Here is a 16,188-nt window from a genome sequence, read left to right on the forward strand (position 1 = left end):
TGCTGACCAGCTAGCAGGTGTGTTCACTTACATCTTCAACGAGTCCCTGGCAAAGTCTGTGGTCCCCACATGCTTCAAAAGATCCACCATCATCCCTGTGCCCAAGAACAGCAAACCCTCATCCCTGAACGATTACCGGCCAGTTGCACTGACCTCGGTAGTAATGAAGGTGTTTGAGAGGCTGCTGAAGAACATCATCTCCTCCATTCCAGACACCACAGATCCGCTGCAGTTCGCCTACCGATCCAACAGATCCACAGAGGATGCCATCGCCCACGTCCTGCACACCACCCTCAGCCACGTCGACAAGAAACAGGGTAACTTTGTGCGAATGCTGTTTGTTGATTACAGTTCAGCATTTAACACAATAGTGCCCTGCAGACTGTACACAAAGCTGACGGATCTGGGACTCAACAGCCGTCTGTGTGCATGGGTGTTGGACTTCCTCACTGGCAGAACTCAAGTGGTGAGGGTGGGTAGATGCGTCTCTAACAGCATCACCATCAACACTACTCTCGCCACTGCTCTACTCCCTCTACACTTCAGACTGTGTGGCCACCCATGGCTCCAACAACATTGTGAATTTTGCTGACGACACAGTGGTGTTGGGTGCCATCTCCAACAACGATGAGGCGGCCTACATGGATGAAGTGAAGAATCTGGCATCATGGTGCCAGGACAACCACCTCCAGCTGAACGTCAGCAAGACCAAGGAGCTGGTGGTGGACTTCAAAAGGGGTCAGCACAGAGACTACAAGCCCATTATCATCAATGGAGCTCCAGTGGAGAGGGTGCAGTCCTTCAAGTATCTTGGTGTCCACATCTCCTCGTTACGTATTTAAAATACAAAATATGAGTAACTGTATTCCGTTACAGTTACCGTTTAAAAAGGTGGTATTCAGAATACAGTTACATTGTTGAAATAAATGGATTACACTGCGGTACTTTCCTGTTTCATTTTGTCGCGGGTCAGGACTGTTTGGGTTTTGTTTGACAGCTACGTTCTGTTGTTCCAGGCGGCAGCGTTAAGGGTTGCCATGGTTACAGGGCGACGCTCTCTCTCTCTCTCTCTCTCTCTGCGACTGTGTGTTTCCTGGGTGAGAGAGCGCCTTTTCATTGTTGTTGTTGTTGTGCTAAGCTAACAGGCAGAATGCTACAAGCATAGCTCTAAAGAATGTAGCATCATGGGCAGTGTAGTCCGTGGGAGAATGGACTGCCATACACGTTATGGGTCTGTGAGCGCGAGGAGGGAGATAAAGGGGAGTGGAAAAGTACGAGTTGTCATCGAGGAAAAACGGGAGCTGGAAGCATGTAAATATAATAATAACCACTTCAGCCAAGAAGAGTGCCTGAGGAGCCCAGTTGTAAGTAAGCTATTAAGACTCGACTGTACACCGTGTTCGTGTTTTCCTCCGAAAACAATAAGTTCCGTTGGAGCAGTCTTTCAACGCCTCTCTCTGTCTCTCGCAAGAAAAGTTGACCCACACAACAAAGTAAAGCTATTTTTCGGCTACGAGCCGACAGGGACCCCGCCGTATTAGTCAGAGGTCCCTTTACTACAGTTCGGAGTCGCGGACCTTCAGTAATAGTAATAAATCACACAGCAATAGTACATTCACGTTGTTGTAAAAAGCATGATAATATATTAAGTAATCCAAAGTATTCAGAATATGTTACTGTCATTGAGTAACGTAACAGAATACGTTACAGAATACATTTTGGGGCATGTATTCTGTATTCTGTAATGGAATACATTTTAAAAGTAACCTTCCCAACACTGCCAGAGAGTGATCCGTACAGCAGAACGCTGCTGCAGGATTGCTCTCCCCCCGCTTCAGGACACCTACACCAGGAGATGCCGGACTAGAGCAGCACAGATACTGAAGGACCCGTCCCATCCTGGCAACAAACTGTTCCAACTCCTGCAATCTGGTAGAAGGTTTCGCATCATCCGGGCAAGGACAGAGAGACTCAAGAGGAGCTTCTATCCCCAAGCCATCCGGGCCCTAAACACACACACCCGCCCTCTCACATCATCTATAACTGACTGAGACAGGACTCTTCCAGACACTCTAAACCCAGGCACAATGTACATTCCAAATTCCTTTAATTTTAAATATGTTTATATTGTCTATCCTGTAAAATAGTCAGATGTCTATTCATATTAATGTACAGAATTCACCTGGTTGCTGCTACTACTGCACATTCACCCAATGTACATACTAATATATATATATATATATATATATATGTATATATATATATATATATATATATATATATATATATATATATATATATATATATATATATATGTGTGTGTATATATATGTGTATATATACATATATATATACACATATATATATATATATATATATATATATATATATATATATATATATATATACATATAGTATGTACATTGGGTGAATGTGCAGTGCGCTATATATATATATATGTGTATGTATATATTAGGGGTGCAACGATACACAAAATTCACGGTTCGGTTCGGTTCGATACTTTGGTGTCACGGTTCGATATTTTTTCGATACAAAAAAATGTTCATGCATTTTTAATTTGTCATTTATTAAAATTATAAATATATATTTTAACTCAAAAGTACAGTTTTTAAATTTAACCCTAACCCTTGTGCGTGTTTTTTATTTTGACAGCGAATGCGCACCTGCGGACCACTTATGTGCAGCCCTGGTTATTTAGCTCATCATATTGCAGCCACAGAAATTATTTTGTCCATGAAACCATAAAGCTGCACTTTCTTTTTGCCTTATAGTCTGATTTGTCATAACTTCTCCGTTTTGTGGTAAGCTTTTCTTTGGCTGTCACTTCTTCACCCTGACCTGTCTTATTTGGCTCAGCAGAACTGAAATGCTTTTATACACTCACTCACATAAGCTCAGCGATTCTCTGCGCGATCAACCTCTCACATGTTTAAGCTTGCTGCGGGAGATTTCACTTGTCATGTTTGCATAGTAAGCTAACGATTGATAAGACGATGTCCCTCAACTTTGACAAGATTCCCAGTCCCTGCACTGGCCACACAGCCCCACAGCATGATGGAACCACCACCATATTTTACTGTAGGCAGCATATGTTTTTCTTGGAATGCTGTGTTCTTTTTCCTCCATGCATAACGCCCCTTGTTATGCCCAAATAACTCAATTTTAGTTTCATCAGTCCACAGCACCTTATTCCAGAATGAAGCTGGCTTGGCCAAATGTGCTTTAGCAAACCTTAAGCGGCTCTATTTGTGCTGTGGGCGGAGAAAAGGCTTCCTCTGCATCACTCTCGCATACATAAATGCGCCGAATGGTTGAACGATGCACAGTGACTCCATCTGCTGCAAGATGATGTTGTAGGTAGGGCTGTTCGATATAACGATATATATCGGATGACGATATAAAAATGTCTATCATTTAATTTTTACGCTATCGCAAAATAAACTGTTTACGGCAATATTTTTTCATGGTTTTGATGGTCACTGTAGTGGCTATATTCATTTCTTAAAGTTCTCTCTTTTTCTTATATTTAATATAACCACACTACAGACGGACAAGCGCCTGTTTTTATGCATTGTGGTTATAAATATATATATATATATAACCCTGAAAAGAAGCAGTAAAAACTGACTCAGTGCCTGAAAATTTCAACAATAACCTCACCGTACATTTGAATAACCCAACTTTGGATTAAGGGTATTATAGGTAAATACAGGTAAACTAGTTGCAACAAAATATTGCTGTTAATCAAAAGTAGAAATTAAATTTAAATGTTTTAAATAAAATTGAAAATTGTTTTTGTATTTGCAAAACAAAAATAAATAAATTTAAAAAATGTTCACTTTTTTTTATTAAATGTGGAAAAACCAGATGAACACTCTGATGCATATGCTTATTGAGAAAGTGTTGTCTATATGATAAAAGTGCTTGTAGTCAATATATGTAACAAATTTATATATTTTTAAATTTTTTTTGCAACATTTGCAAACTAATAAGAAATGTATAAACATATAAATCCACTGGTTAACTAGTTTTGACACTGCTGTAATAGATGGTGGACATCTGGTCTTGTATGCTCATGGTTTCCTGAATCTCCTCACAGAGATTCAGATCTTTTAAGATAAAAGCATAACAAGAAAGAAACCGTTTATGAATATAGTTTTAGATACATTTGAAGACACTAAATGTAATGTATGGTACTCATGTGTGGAAGGCCACAGTTGTGACAATACTTGAAGTCTGATTTTAACTAAGAAACTTAGATAAAATTAGCGTTAAAATGCAAACTAAGAAAAACACGAAATATTATTTTAAATTGCCTTTATTTGTGTTCCAAGTTAAATAATGCATCCTATATCTCGAGACTAGAAAGATTATGTACATGTTACACTGTCTATTGATTAACAATACAGTTCACATTTCTCTTGAATTACATATGTACATTATAAACAGTTTTTTCCCCTCTGTGCAGAAACGATTCATGACTTAAATCTAAAAGCTGAACTTTTACCACATATAAAATTCAAAACTCTTTTTCTTATTTTTGTTAATTTAAATCCATACATGAGGGGATTCATGATTGGTGGGATGAGGAGAAACTCCATTGCCATAAAATTCTGAACACTTTGTGCTATTTCTTTTGAGCCAAATCGCATGTATAACAAATCAAAAAGCAACGACACAACAACAACTGTTAAAGAGAATAAATGTGGTACACATGTCTGCATGAATTTGCCCATGTTTTCTTTGGATGACTGACATGTTTTGGCCAGATGTACATAAGACCAGAAAACAAAACAGACATTGCCAAAGCAAAAGGTGTAACTAAAAGCAGGAATAACAATTTTAGCTACAGAGGCAGAGCAAGCTAGATTAGCAATTAACCAGTTTATACAGTAGATCTTTGGTATGTGTGAGCCACATAACCTCAATATTGCTGTTGTTATTGTGCTCATAAGCAGAAAATAAAAGGCAATAATCCAAGCAAAAAATATCAAGATACAAACTCTTTGTTTAGTCATTATAGAGTGGTACACAAGAGGTCGGCATATAGCCACGTATCTATCATAGGCCATGAGAGCTAGGAGAGAGAAGTCAGCAGCAACTGAAGAGTGCAATACAAAACCCTGCAAAAAGCATCCTGCATAAGAAATAACATGAGTGGTGGACAGAATATCGTAGAGAAACTTGGGATAAAATGCAGCTGTCCCATAGAGTCCATTGAAACACAGACTGCAGAGGAAGATGTACATGGGTTCATGAAGTTTTTTATCCACAATGACTGTGACAATTATCGTCACATTTACCAGCCAAATCACACAGTAACACAGTAAAGTGAGAACAAAGAAAATGACCCTGTAGTTTGCAATATCACTTAAACCTGAGAGAGTAAAAACAGTAATTATTGAAACATTATCCATAGTAAAATATTAGTTGACCTTACTAGGTGTCATTTCAGACCTGCATAAGTAAATTAAATTTTTACAAATTAATGTTAGACGGGAAAAGAAGACTGTCTTGCACATACCTTGCAGGGTTTGGACCCAGGGTTGATATAGTGTTTGTGGCAGGAACAGTTGCATAGTTAACATGATGTAAGTGCTGTTTTAACTCCTTGAGTGAAATAATTAATGAGCCTAGGGGACCCTAGGGTCTAAGTTCCTCAGACTCAGTGTCACAGCCCTCCTGCTGAATGCTATTGAAGCTCTGACAGAGGTGGGAATTGAAGATCTCTTGAACCAAGGACTACGGCAGATATTTCCAGTGAAGTTAAGAAAAATAGAAAACAACCTTGGGTTTCTTGTCAGCACTGTAGCCAGGATGACAAAAAAGTCATAGCATAATATTAATTAGCAATGACTTCATGGATTTCTTCACAAATCTTTACCTTTAGAGAATAAAATTACTGAAAGTCTATATTTCATGATATAATCATATTATATAATTATTATTTCAATGCTATTGATAGTTATTTAGAGTCTTTCTCGCCAATTGATTTTTCTGAGTTAATGTCAGTGATTACTTCCTCCAAACCACCAACTTGTCTTCCTACAAGACTACTCTACGAAGTCCTACCAATTATTAATGCTTCAATCTTAAATATGATCAGCCTATCTTTATTAATCAGTTATGCATTAGTTATTATTAACGTTATTATTTGTCTTTGACTTGTCTTACTCCCATCACCCCCAATCGGTCACAACAGTTGGCTACCCCTCCCTGAGCCTTTTCTTGGCATTTCTTCCTGTTAAAAGTTTCTCCTTCCAACTGTCGCCAACTGCTTGCTCATAGGGGGTTATCTGAATGTTTGAGTTTAGTGTAGGGTTTTTACCTTACAATAAAGCACCTTGAGGGAACTGTTCTTTTGATTTGGCAGTACCTCTTTCGCCATCTTACAATGCTGTGATTGCAGCCAGTGCCCAACTCTCTGTGAATGGTACTCATGGCCATTGATCAGTGGGTTTTGGTCAGTGGTTGTTGATCAATGGTCATGAGAATTTGAATAATTATGATTAAGGAACTGACCTCCCAGCCCATTGTTCCTTCAGTGGGCTGGTTTCAGTCATTATCAGTGTTGGGTAAGTTACTTTAAAATAGTAACTTAGTTACATTACTAGTCACTTCTCTCAAAAGTAACTCAGTTACTTCAAGTTACTCGTTACTTTCAAAGTAACTAGTTACCAGGGAAAGTAACTTTGGTTTTACTCAGAATTCTCTTGTTAATGTGTTGCTTCCATAACTTTGCCAGTCTTCTAGCTTGCTTACTTGTCACAAGTGCACTGTGCCACCTACCAATAGAAAGGAAAAGATAATGTGCATATTTCCACGAGAGAAATCCCACGCCTGGACCGTCATTGACTGCTGCCATGATTCTAGCCTACGTCACAGCGTCATGTGCGCCTTTTACATCAACACAAAAACTGCAGTCGTGGTGCTTTCGATTGTACTCAGAACTCGGAAATTCTGCCTTCTGAATAGGAAGATGTAGGTAACACCAGACTGCAGATGAGCTGCATACATGGCTGGCGATATAATGACCAGCAGCTTTTTTGCAGCTGTGGCTCCAGCAAACATCAGCTGATACTAGAAATTAATATTAAATAAATTCTAACAACAGCTGATCAAACTTAAACGTGCTGCTGTTGTTTAGCGCGACATCTGCTGGTTTCCTCTTTCGGCGCAAAGTGGGCGATAAACAAACAAGAGAGCCGATCAGCTGATCATTGATCAGTTTTCATGATTGAAGTAGAAACGGGAGAGGGAGGGGGAAGAATGAAAGAAGAAGAGGCAGCTGTGCAGCAAAGACACAGAATAACTCCAGCTTTGTGCCTTTTTCATTGTAGCTGAATTACGGGACAAACTGTTCCTTTTCACCTCAATAAGAAACACGTAATATTTTCTCTGAATACCAGACGGGACGGTTGGCAACTCTAATAACTTATGAACAAAATAAAGTTCAACATCATTAACTTCATAACACCCACCCAGCTGTATAGAAACTCCGTCATGCTAGCTAGTACACAGTACGGAAAAAGTCAGAATAACGAAAATAAACTCCACCTAAACTTGGTTTATATCTGACCCAGATATACTGCAGGTCATAACTTCTTACCTGAAGTTCAGTTCACACTTGGACCGGCGGCCGCCTCGGGTCTCTTTTCCTTCTGCGTCCCTTTTCCTTCATCCACCTGCTGGCCTCCACCACTTTGTAATGTTACTGAATCTGTGGAAGCTCCGCGATAGCCACCACACGAAGTAACGAGTAACGACCCTATCTAAATCCCAGTAACGACTAACGCGTTCCTGATTTTGGCATAATAACTAGTTACCGTGCTCGTTACCACAATAATAACGTAGTTACTGTAATGCGTTACTTAATAATGCGTTAGTCCCAACACTGGTCATTATGCAAATTTACTGTTTATAAGATTTGGGGAAACCTGCAGTCAGCTGAAACTGAAGAAGTCACTTGGATGAGTGACGAAACGTTTCTCCCACAAAACGCTACGTCCAGATGAACAGAATCAACTTTTGGAGATATGGGGAAATTACTTTTTCCACGTAGGGCCAGGAAGGTTTTGAAAGCTTTATTATCCATATTAAATTAAGGAAAAAATTGTCATTTCAAAACGTTGGGTTACTTAACGTAATCCCTGGTTCTTTGATAACAGAGTGAGGTGTTTCACTATTGGAATCGCCTCGGCGTGACCAACTACGGAAGCTCCAATGACACCACGTCTGTCCATGACAGACCTGTCGAGCCGTGCTCAGGGCTCCGCCCCCTCATACTAACACGGCCGACCAGCTCCTCCTAACTCATTCCAAGCAGATTTCTTTCCATGTCTAATGAGGGACGTGTTGGTGAAACACCTCACTCTGTTATCAAAGAACCAGGGATTACGTTAAGTAACCCAACATTCTTTTTCTAACTTCGCTCTGTGTTTCACTATGGGAGATATGGCCCACTCCCGGATTTGCGCCAGCTCCCGAAGCTACTTTCCAGTGCTACTCCAGGATCTCAGGTCGAACCTGAGGCACCCGAATCCAGCACCGTCTGAGCCATGACTGTGCACATGACTGTGCAACATCCAGCCGATAAAACCGGACAAACGTGTGCGGCGTAGCCCAGCTTGCTGCCGCACAAATATCCTGGACTGATACTCCTCTGAACAACGCCCAGGATGTGGCCACACCCCTAGTGGAGTGTGCTCGGAGTCCCGGGGGGGCCTGCAAGCCCTTACAGCTATAAGCCAGAGCTAAGGCCTCTACAATCCAATGAGCTAGCCTCTGGCATGATACGGGTCTGCCCTTGTGAGGGGAGGCCCAGGAAACAAACAGCTGATCCGACTTCCTGAATCCAGCTGTTCTGTCTACATAAGTCCCCAAGGCCCGGACAGGGCACAAAGTGTTCAGCCTCTGCTCCCTCTCTGAAGAGAATGGAGGGGGGTGAAAAGCTAGGAGCTCTACTGTAGAGCACCTGTACGACGTTTCCAACACTTTAGGGACAAAGGCTGGGTTAGGCCTCAGGAGTGCTTTAGTGAGTCCCGGGGCCAGCTGTAGACAAGAGGGGTTAATAGACAGAGCCTGTAATTCACTAACTCGCTTGGCTGTGGTTAGAGCCAACAGCAGAGTGGTTTTAAGAGAGAGAAACTTCAACCATACTGCCCCAATAGGCTCAAAGGGGTGGTGGGAGAGGGCGTCTAAAACGACTGACAGATCCCATAAAGTGACCAGTAGTCTAGAAACTGGGAGCGTTCGACGCACCCCTCTCATGAAGCGACATACAAGGGGGTGCTGCCTGGCAGGTTTATCACCAAACCCCACGTGGCAGGCTGAAATAGCTGCTAAATAGACCTTTATAGTGGAAAAAGCTTTCCTTTTGTCCAGCAAGTCTTGAAGAAAACACAACAGCTCCACCACTGAACACTGAAAAGGGATAATCTGCTTTTCATGGCACCACTCCTCAAAAACACGCCATTTACTGCTGTAAATGGAACGAGTGGAGGAGGCTCTGGCATTCTGAATGGTTTCAATAACCTTCGGAGGCATGCCTGCTGCCTTCAAATTCCACCTTTCACGGGCCAGGCCCAGAGCAACCTGGTCTGGATGGGGATGGTATATCTCCCCCCGCGCCTGAGACAGAAGGTCCCTGCGGATGGGGAGTGGCCATGGCTCGTCCACCAGAAGCTGGATGATTTCTGCTATCCAGTGTTTGGATGGCCACCGTGGAGCTATTAAAATCAGAGACAGCCCCAGATCCCTCACTCTGATCAGTGTTGGGGAGATCAGGCTGAGGGGAGGGAAAGCATACAGCAGAGTTTTCGGCCATGGATGGGCCAGCGCATCCACGCCCAGTGGCGCGTGTGCGTCTGACAGGGAGAAAAACAGAGGGCACTGTGTGTTTTCTCGCGAGGCGAAGAGATCTACGGCAGCCCGGCCGTATCTCTGCCAAATCTGCTCCACCCCCTTTGGGTGAAGCCTCCATTCTCCGAACAGTGGATTTCCTCTGGACAGGAGGTACGCCCCCCTGTTCAGAATTCCTGGCACGTGAGTTGCCCGAAGGGAGAGGAGCCGAGTGCTGCTCCACATAATTATTTCCCTGGCTAACCTGTGTAGCTGCCGGGAACGGGTGCCGCCCTGGCGGTTGATATAAGCAACTACAGTGGAGTTCTCTGTTTTCACTAAAACATGTTGACCCCGGAGATACAGCAGAAAATGCCGTAAGGCTAGGAGCACCGCGCGGAGCTCCAGCACATTTATGTGATTCAGAGAGAGTCTCTGTGACCAAACGCCATTCACTGCTCTGCCCAACATAATTGCACCCCAACCTGACAGGAATGCATCTGTGGTCAGCGTCACCCTGGATGATACTGCCCCGAGCGGTACCCCCGCCGCGAGAGCTGTCAGGCTCCTCCAAGGCCGGAGAGCCGCGATACACGGCTGCGTTATTTTTACACCACAACTGAGATGTCGGCGAGGGCACAGCTGCAGAGAAGCGACCCACCGCTGAAAATCTCTCATCATAAGCAGCCCCAAATGTATCACCGAGGCCATGAGGCCGAGGAGGCGGAGACAGAGTCGGAACTGCACGACTTTCCCCAGCTGAAAACGGGAAAGACAGTGAGTGAAGGATGCGATCCTCCGCTCTGAAAGTGCGATACGATAAGAGATGGAGTCTATTCTGAGCCCCAGATACTCTGTAAACTGTGCAGGTTCCAAGTGGCTCTTTTTCCAAGTGGTTGATTGTGAACCCAAGCTCCGTGTGGTGATTCACTACCACCTCGGAGTCTTTGATCGCCTACTCGCGCGATCGTGAGCATATTAGATAATCGTCTATGTAAGAGAATATTCTGATGCCGCTGTTCCTTAACGGAGACAGCGCTGCCTCCACACATTTGCTGAACACCCTTGGAGCTAAGGATAGCCCGAATGGGATAGTTTGAAACTCGTACGCTACGCTCTGATAAGCGAACCTGAGATATTTCCTGTGTGGAGGATAAATGGCGATGTGAAAATATGCGTCTGATAGGTCGATTGTAACAAACCAATCGCCTGTGTGAATTGAGCAGCAAAGTGTCTTGTGTGTGAGCATTCTGAACGTGTACTTTCTCAAGTGCTTGTTTAACACACGCAGATCCAGAATAGGACGGAGCGACGTTCCGTCCTTTTTCGGGATGAGGAAATAGCGGGAGTAAAAGCCCTGCTGAGCTTCTTCGCTCAGAACCGCTCCGATCGCCTGTTTGTGTAACAGGGAGGATATTTCCTCCTCCAGCACATTGGCTGAATCACGACTGGCCACAGAAGCCAACACTCCGCTGAAACTCGGTGGTTTTGCCGCAAACTGTAGTCTGTAACCATGGGAAATGGTTGACAAGACCTAGGGATGAACTGCGCATGCGCGCCACCGCTCCAGCCGCGCTGCGAGCGGGCCTCTGAAGAAGCGGTAGCGTGACGTCACCCCTGTCTCCCGGAAGGAGTTGGGGCTCTCCCCCTCGGGAAGAGCGTGAACTCCCCCCGCTGGGAACAAAGACAAATTGCAGTGATTTTCTTTTGTTTTTATTATTATTATTATTATTATTATTATTATTTTTTTTTTGTGTCCCGTTTGGATCTATAGCCATCAGAATTGTTGTCTTAAGGCCAAGAAAGATGCCAAGCGGATTTATTTTACCAAGTGGATCGTCATGGCCTTGCCATATTGGTCCATTTGATTGACCTTTATTATAATTATGAATTTATTTTATTTTCAGTTGCTACAAACGGGACAGACATGACTAGAGGATAGGACAGGGAGAAAGAATGAAAGAAAGAGAGGGAGAGAAAGAAAACCAAAGGGGAGAAGAGACGGTGAGAAGGGGGGAAGAAAGAAAAAAAAAAAAAAAAAAGAACAAAACTCCTGGGTCACCTGTATGGAGAAAAAAAACAGAAGAGAAAGCAAACAACAAAGAGCAACATAATAAATAAAAAAACGGCACCATCACAATAAACTAGCTAGCAGTAGATATCAGTAGATACTAAATAATAAACGATATTGTGCAGCACGCAAGATAGACAGCGCACAATGTGCTTTGAGGCAGCAGCCAAGAAAGCTGTAGTCCGCGTCTGTGAATACCCGTGTGTACACCTGTGTGCATACCTGTGTGGATCAGCATGCTTGCATTCCAAAGGTTTCTCCATGTAACGATCTGCTAGGGAGTGTGGGGAGCCACAGCCCTGTCCTCCAGGGCATGAAGCAGGTATGGAAGAGATCAAACTCCAGACATCCAGAGGCCCCCAGAACACAAGAGACCAAGGAAGACCAACAGAGGGGCAGCCGCGCCACTGTCCCAGTAAGAGCTGAGGAGAGTCCCAGATGAGGGCTCACTCAGCAGCCGCGGAGCAGAAGCCAGGGGGAGTTGCAGTGACGCACCCGTGAGCTCCGCCGGCAGCCAACTGTGCCTGAGTGACCGAGCCCCAGGCCGAGAGGCCGGGGGCACCCCACCTCCTTTTGTTTTTATTTTGAAACTGGGGGGACATTCTGCCCTTGGCAAACTGCCTGGCTGCAGAAATGCACGTTTTATTTCTTTTGTTACCCCCAAACCACAGTGAAGTGTCTGATGACTCTGGGCAGTGCTTGGTGACACAGACAGAGTGCTTAGAAGTGTTTGGTGACACTGTGCCATTTGTCCATAAGTCTGTCCTCCCTGAACTGGAGGAGGAGACTGAGAGGGTGCTCCTGGTGAACTGGAAACTTCCGGAGACCCTGAACTTTGGAGTGATTTGGTTACTCCTTCTAAAACCTTCCTTCTCTTTGGGGAAGAAAAGAGGGGTGACACAGAATGCTGCAGGTGTGCTAGGCTGACCGCTTCTTTTTCCCCTCTCCGGGGTGTGACGGCTTGTTCTTTGCAGCAACTGCTGCAAAGGAATGCTTGCCCCAAGGTTCTCTGCCTTGGCCTGGTGGGCACCCTGCTGGCCTCCTGCTCCTCTCTGCATTCTGACCCCACTCTGTCTCCCTCTCACAGCTGCTGCTGTTGCTGCAAAGCCAGCTCTTGGCACCTGCTGGGGCTGAGAGTTAGGTTTCCTGGGTAAGCAGAGGTTGAATACTTCTCCCTCCTGCTTTCTGCAGGTGCTTGTTTCTCTCATTCTCTCCAGGGCTGGGCCAAAGAGACCCTTGGTTGGGTCATAGGCTGCATCCATGACCTCAGCCTTCTGAGCATCACCTAGGCCTGACAGGTTTAGCCACAAGGCTCTCTCACCCGAGACTGCAAGGCCCATAACGCGGCCACACCCTTGGACTGCTCCCCTGGAGGAGCGAAGAATGAGATCATTAACCATGCAGATTTCATGCCAGAGGGCTGGGTTCGGGGAACCCGAGTCAAGCTGACGGCCCATGTCTTCCAGAATTTCTGCCTGATATGCTGATAGCAGTGTGACTGCATTAAGCGAGCATACTGACTGTGCAGCATATTTGTACGTCCTTTGATAAATAGATGCCGTGAGGCGATCTATCTTGTTGGGCAAAGAAATGCTAGAAGAAGCTGAGATTGCCCTGCGGTTAGGGTGAAGGTGATACGCCACTGAAGGCTCCACTGCTGGGGGTTTGGTCAGCCCCAGTTCACCCATCCCCTGGATCTCAAGCTTAGAGCAGCCCTTGGTCGAAAGCTTGCTTTTAAAAGGGCTTGACCAATAGCGACTCATTTCTTTCATGCAGGCCGGGACTGCTGGCAGAAGCTGCTTCGATGGCGGCAAGGCTGGTGGGAGCCTCTTGCCGTCATACAGGTCGCGTTCTGCCCCTTCGGAATCCTGGGCGGCTGGCCATGGAATGCCTAGTTTGGCAGCAGCCCGTTTGCAGACCTCGTACAAATTGCTGTCCGCCAGGGGTGCAACTTCAGCCCCACTCGGTGGCCTGGACTGCTGGGGAGGAAAGGTAGAGTCATCCTCCTGTTCCTCATCCATGTCCTCCAGGTCGAGGAGGTCGGAGTCGGCATCGCCCTCCGCGTCCTCGCCACCCGGCTCACCCACGTTTTGATCGAGGAGGTCCTCGAATGATGGGGGCATGAGCGGGGACTCTTCTTCCATCATGTCCGCCCAGCTTGTGGAGGCTCGCGGATGACGGATATTGCTCGTAGCAGTAGCAGCCGACATGCAGGGGTCCTGACTGTTCGTCACTGCTACTCTCAGCCTCCTTTCCAGGACTTTCTCTGGCATCAAAGCACAGTGTGGGCATCCCTGAGGGTCCGCCAGTGAAGCCTGAGCATGCTTGGCACCCATACAGACGATGCACATTGGATGAGGGTCCCTGCCCGAGATGGTGGCACCGCATGATGCGGGGCACGGGCGGCATGCAGCCTCTTTAGCCTTCGGCTCTGACCTTTTGGCGGGAGTAGGAGCCGTAGACATGGTTAGCGGAAAGGGGTGAGACTCGGCTACACCAGGCTCGTCTCGACACGTTAGCCCGTAAGTAGCTAGGACTAGCAGCGGGTGTTAAATCCGATCTAGTCGCGGCGGGAGTCAGCTCGTCGTGACCCGTTAGCTGCTCTCCGCTAGCCAATATCGTTAGCAACTTAATGCTAACCGAACCCTAGATCGACCAACAAGCTAATGCTAGTGAGACGCTAATGTGGTTCGTGGCCTGCTAACAAGTTAATGCTAGCCGGACACTGAACGAACAGCTCGCCGTAACACGTTAGCCCGAGTCACACAACGTCGGCTACCTCGCTAACTAAAACCAGGAACCGCTGGGACAGCTCGCCTGACACGGTTGCTGTTCCACAGTGCAACTCTAAGTACACTTCTTTCGAAGGACTTACTCAGCACGATCCAAACTGGAACCGGAAAAACTGCGTTCGGCGACGTACTCCTACACGGGACACCTGAGAACTGTTAAGCAGCTAATCAAGTTAGCCTGGATTCGCTGAGGGAGCTCAAAGTAGTTTCTCACGGGAAGAAAGCGAGAATGAGTTAGGAGGAGCTGGTCGGCCGTGTTAGTATGAGGGGGCGGAGCCCTGAGCACGGCTCGACAGGTCTGTCATAGACAGACGTGGTGTCATTAGAGCTTCCGTAGTTGGTCACGCCGAGGCGATTCCCATAGTGAAACACCGAGCGAAGTTAGAAAAAGAACTGCATTTTATATTTACTCAGGTTTTCTTTATCTAATATAAAAAATCTGAAACATATAAATAAATACACATAAATAAATGCAAAAAAGAAACAAATACAGAAAGGTGGAAAACACTTTATGTTACAAATACCATATGTTATTATTTCTGTTCCAAACACAGCTTATCCAGCTGAAAGTAAAGACTGGTACAATCAGTACCATCATTTGTAATAAAATGTTTTCAGAAGTGTGTTTTGGGTGTCTTAAGGGAAATGTAAATAGAAGACAAGATTCATTATACACTCAATAAAAATATAAATGCAACACTTTTGTTTTTGCTCCCATTTCTCATGAGCTGAACTCAAAGATCTGAAACATTTTCTACATACACAAAAGACCAATTACTCTCAAATATTGTTCACAAATCTGTCTAAATCTTTGTGAGCAATATTTGTAGTTTGCAAGGATAAGGTTCAGTTGATACTATAAATAGTATAATGTTTGGTTTTAATTAGAGATGGCACGATACCACTTTTTTATGTCCGATACCGATACCGATATCATAAATTTGGATATCTGCCGATACCGATATGAATCCGATATAGTGTGTTTTTTAATCAATAAAACTGTTTATTAATATCTTGCTGCATTATGTATGAGTTCATACTCAAGTTTAAATAAACAACAACACTAAATCTATTCTGTTATACCTGTATGTAAAAAATACACTGCACCCAAAATATTTCATAGTTCAGCAATACTGATCAATCTAATAAACTTAAACCTACTCCATCCTTCCTATTCTGGTATTTTACAGAGTACTTAGCAGAAATATTAAGCAACCTAACTAATAGGGTTGCAAACTCCCAGCAAAAAAAAAAAAAGGGAACCACCCCCCACCCTCATGATGCTTAATCGACGTAATCAACTTTAATTTGATGCAGTGTGAAAAAAAATGCACACAATTAAATTACTTTTCAAGAATAATTAAATAGATTCAACATCTTTGCAGACGGCACAGATGGTGTCTTCCCAAAGGAAAAAGTACTAGCTCACTAGGGTATATTAGACTTAACAGTTACTATATACAG

The 16,188-nt window shown here is 44.5% G+C and overlaps 1 protein-coding gene and 1 pseudogene across 1 annotated transcript; both read right to left on the bottom strand.

Moving 5' to 3' along the window:
- Window positions 1–4,051: 4,051 nt before the first annotated feature.
- LOC120731299 (olfactory receptor 11A1-like) lies at window positions 4,052–5,438 on the bottom strand. The gene has a single exon (XM_040028277.1). It carries the CDS (start codon window positions 5,436–5,438, stop codon window positions 4,497–4,499), a length of 942 nt encoding a protein of 313 aa, XP_039884211.1. The 3' UTR covers window positions 4,052–4,496.
- A 4,140-nt stretch (window positions 5,439–9,578) lies between these two features.
- On the bottom strand, window positions 9,579–14,397 carry LOC120731389 (annotated as a pseudogene).
- Window positions 14,398–16,188: the final 1,791 nt, after the last annotated feature.

Source organism: Simochromis diagramma, unplaced genomic scaffold (assembly GCF_900408965.1).
Source record: "Simochromis diagramma unplaced genomic scaffold, fSimDia1.1 OVJJ01000343.1, whole genome shotgun sequence".
In the NCBI taxonomy this organism is placed as follows: Eukaryota; Metazoa; Chordata; class Actinopteri; order Cichliformes; family Cichlidae; genus Simochromis; species Simochromis diagramma.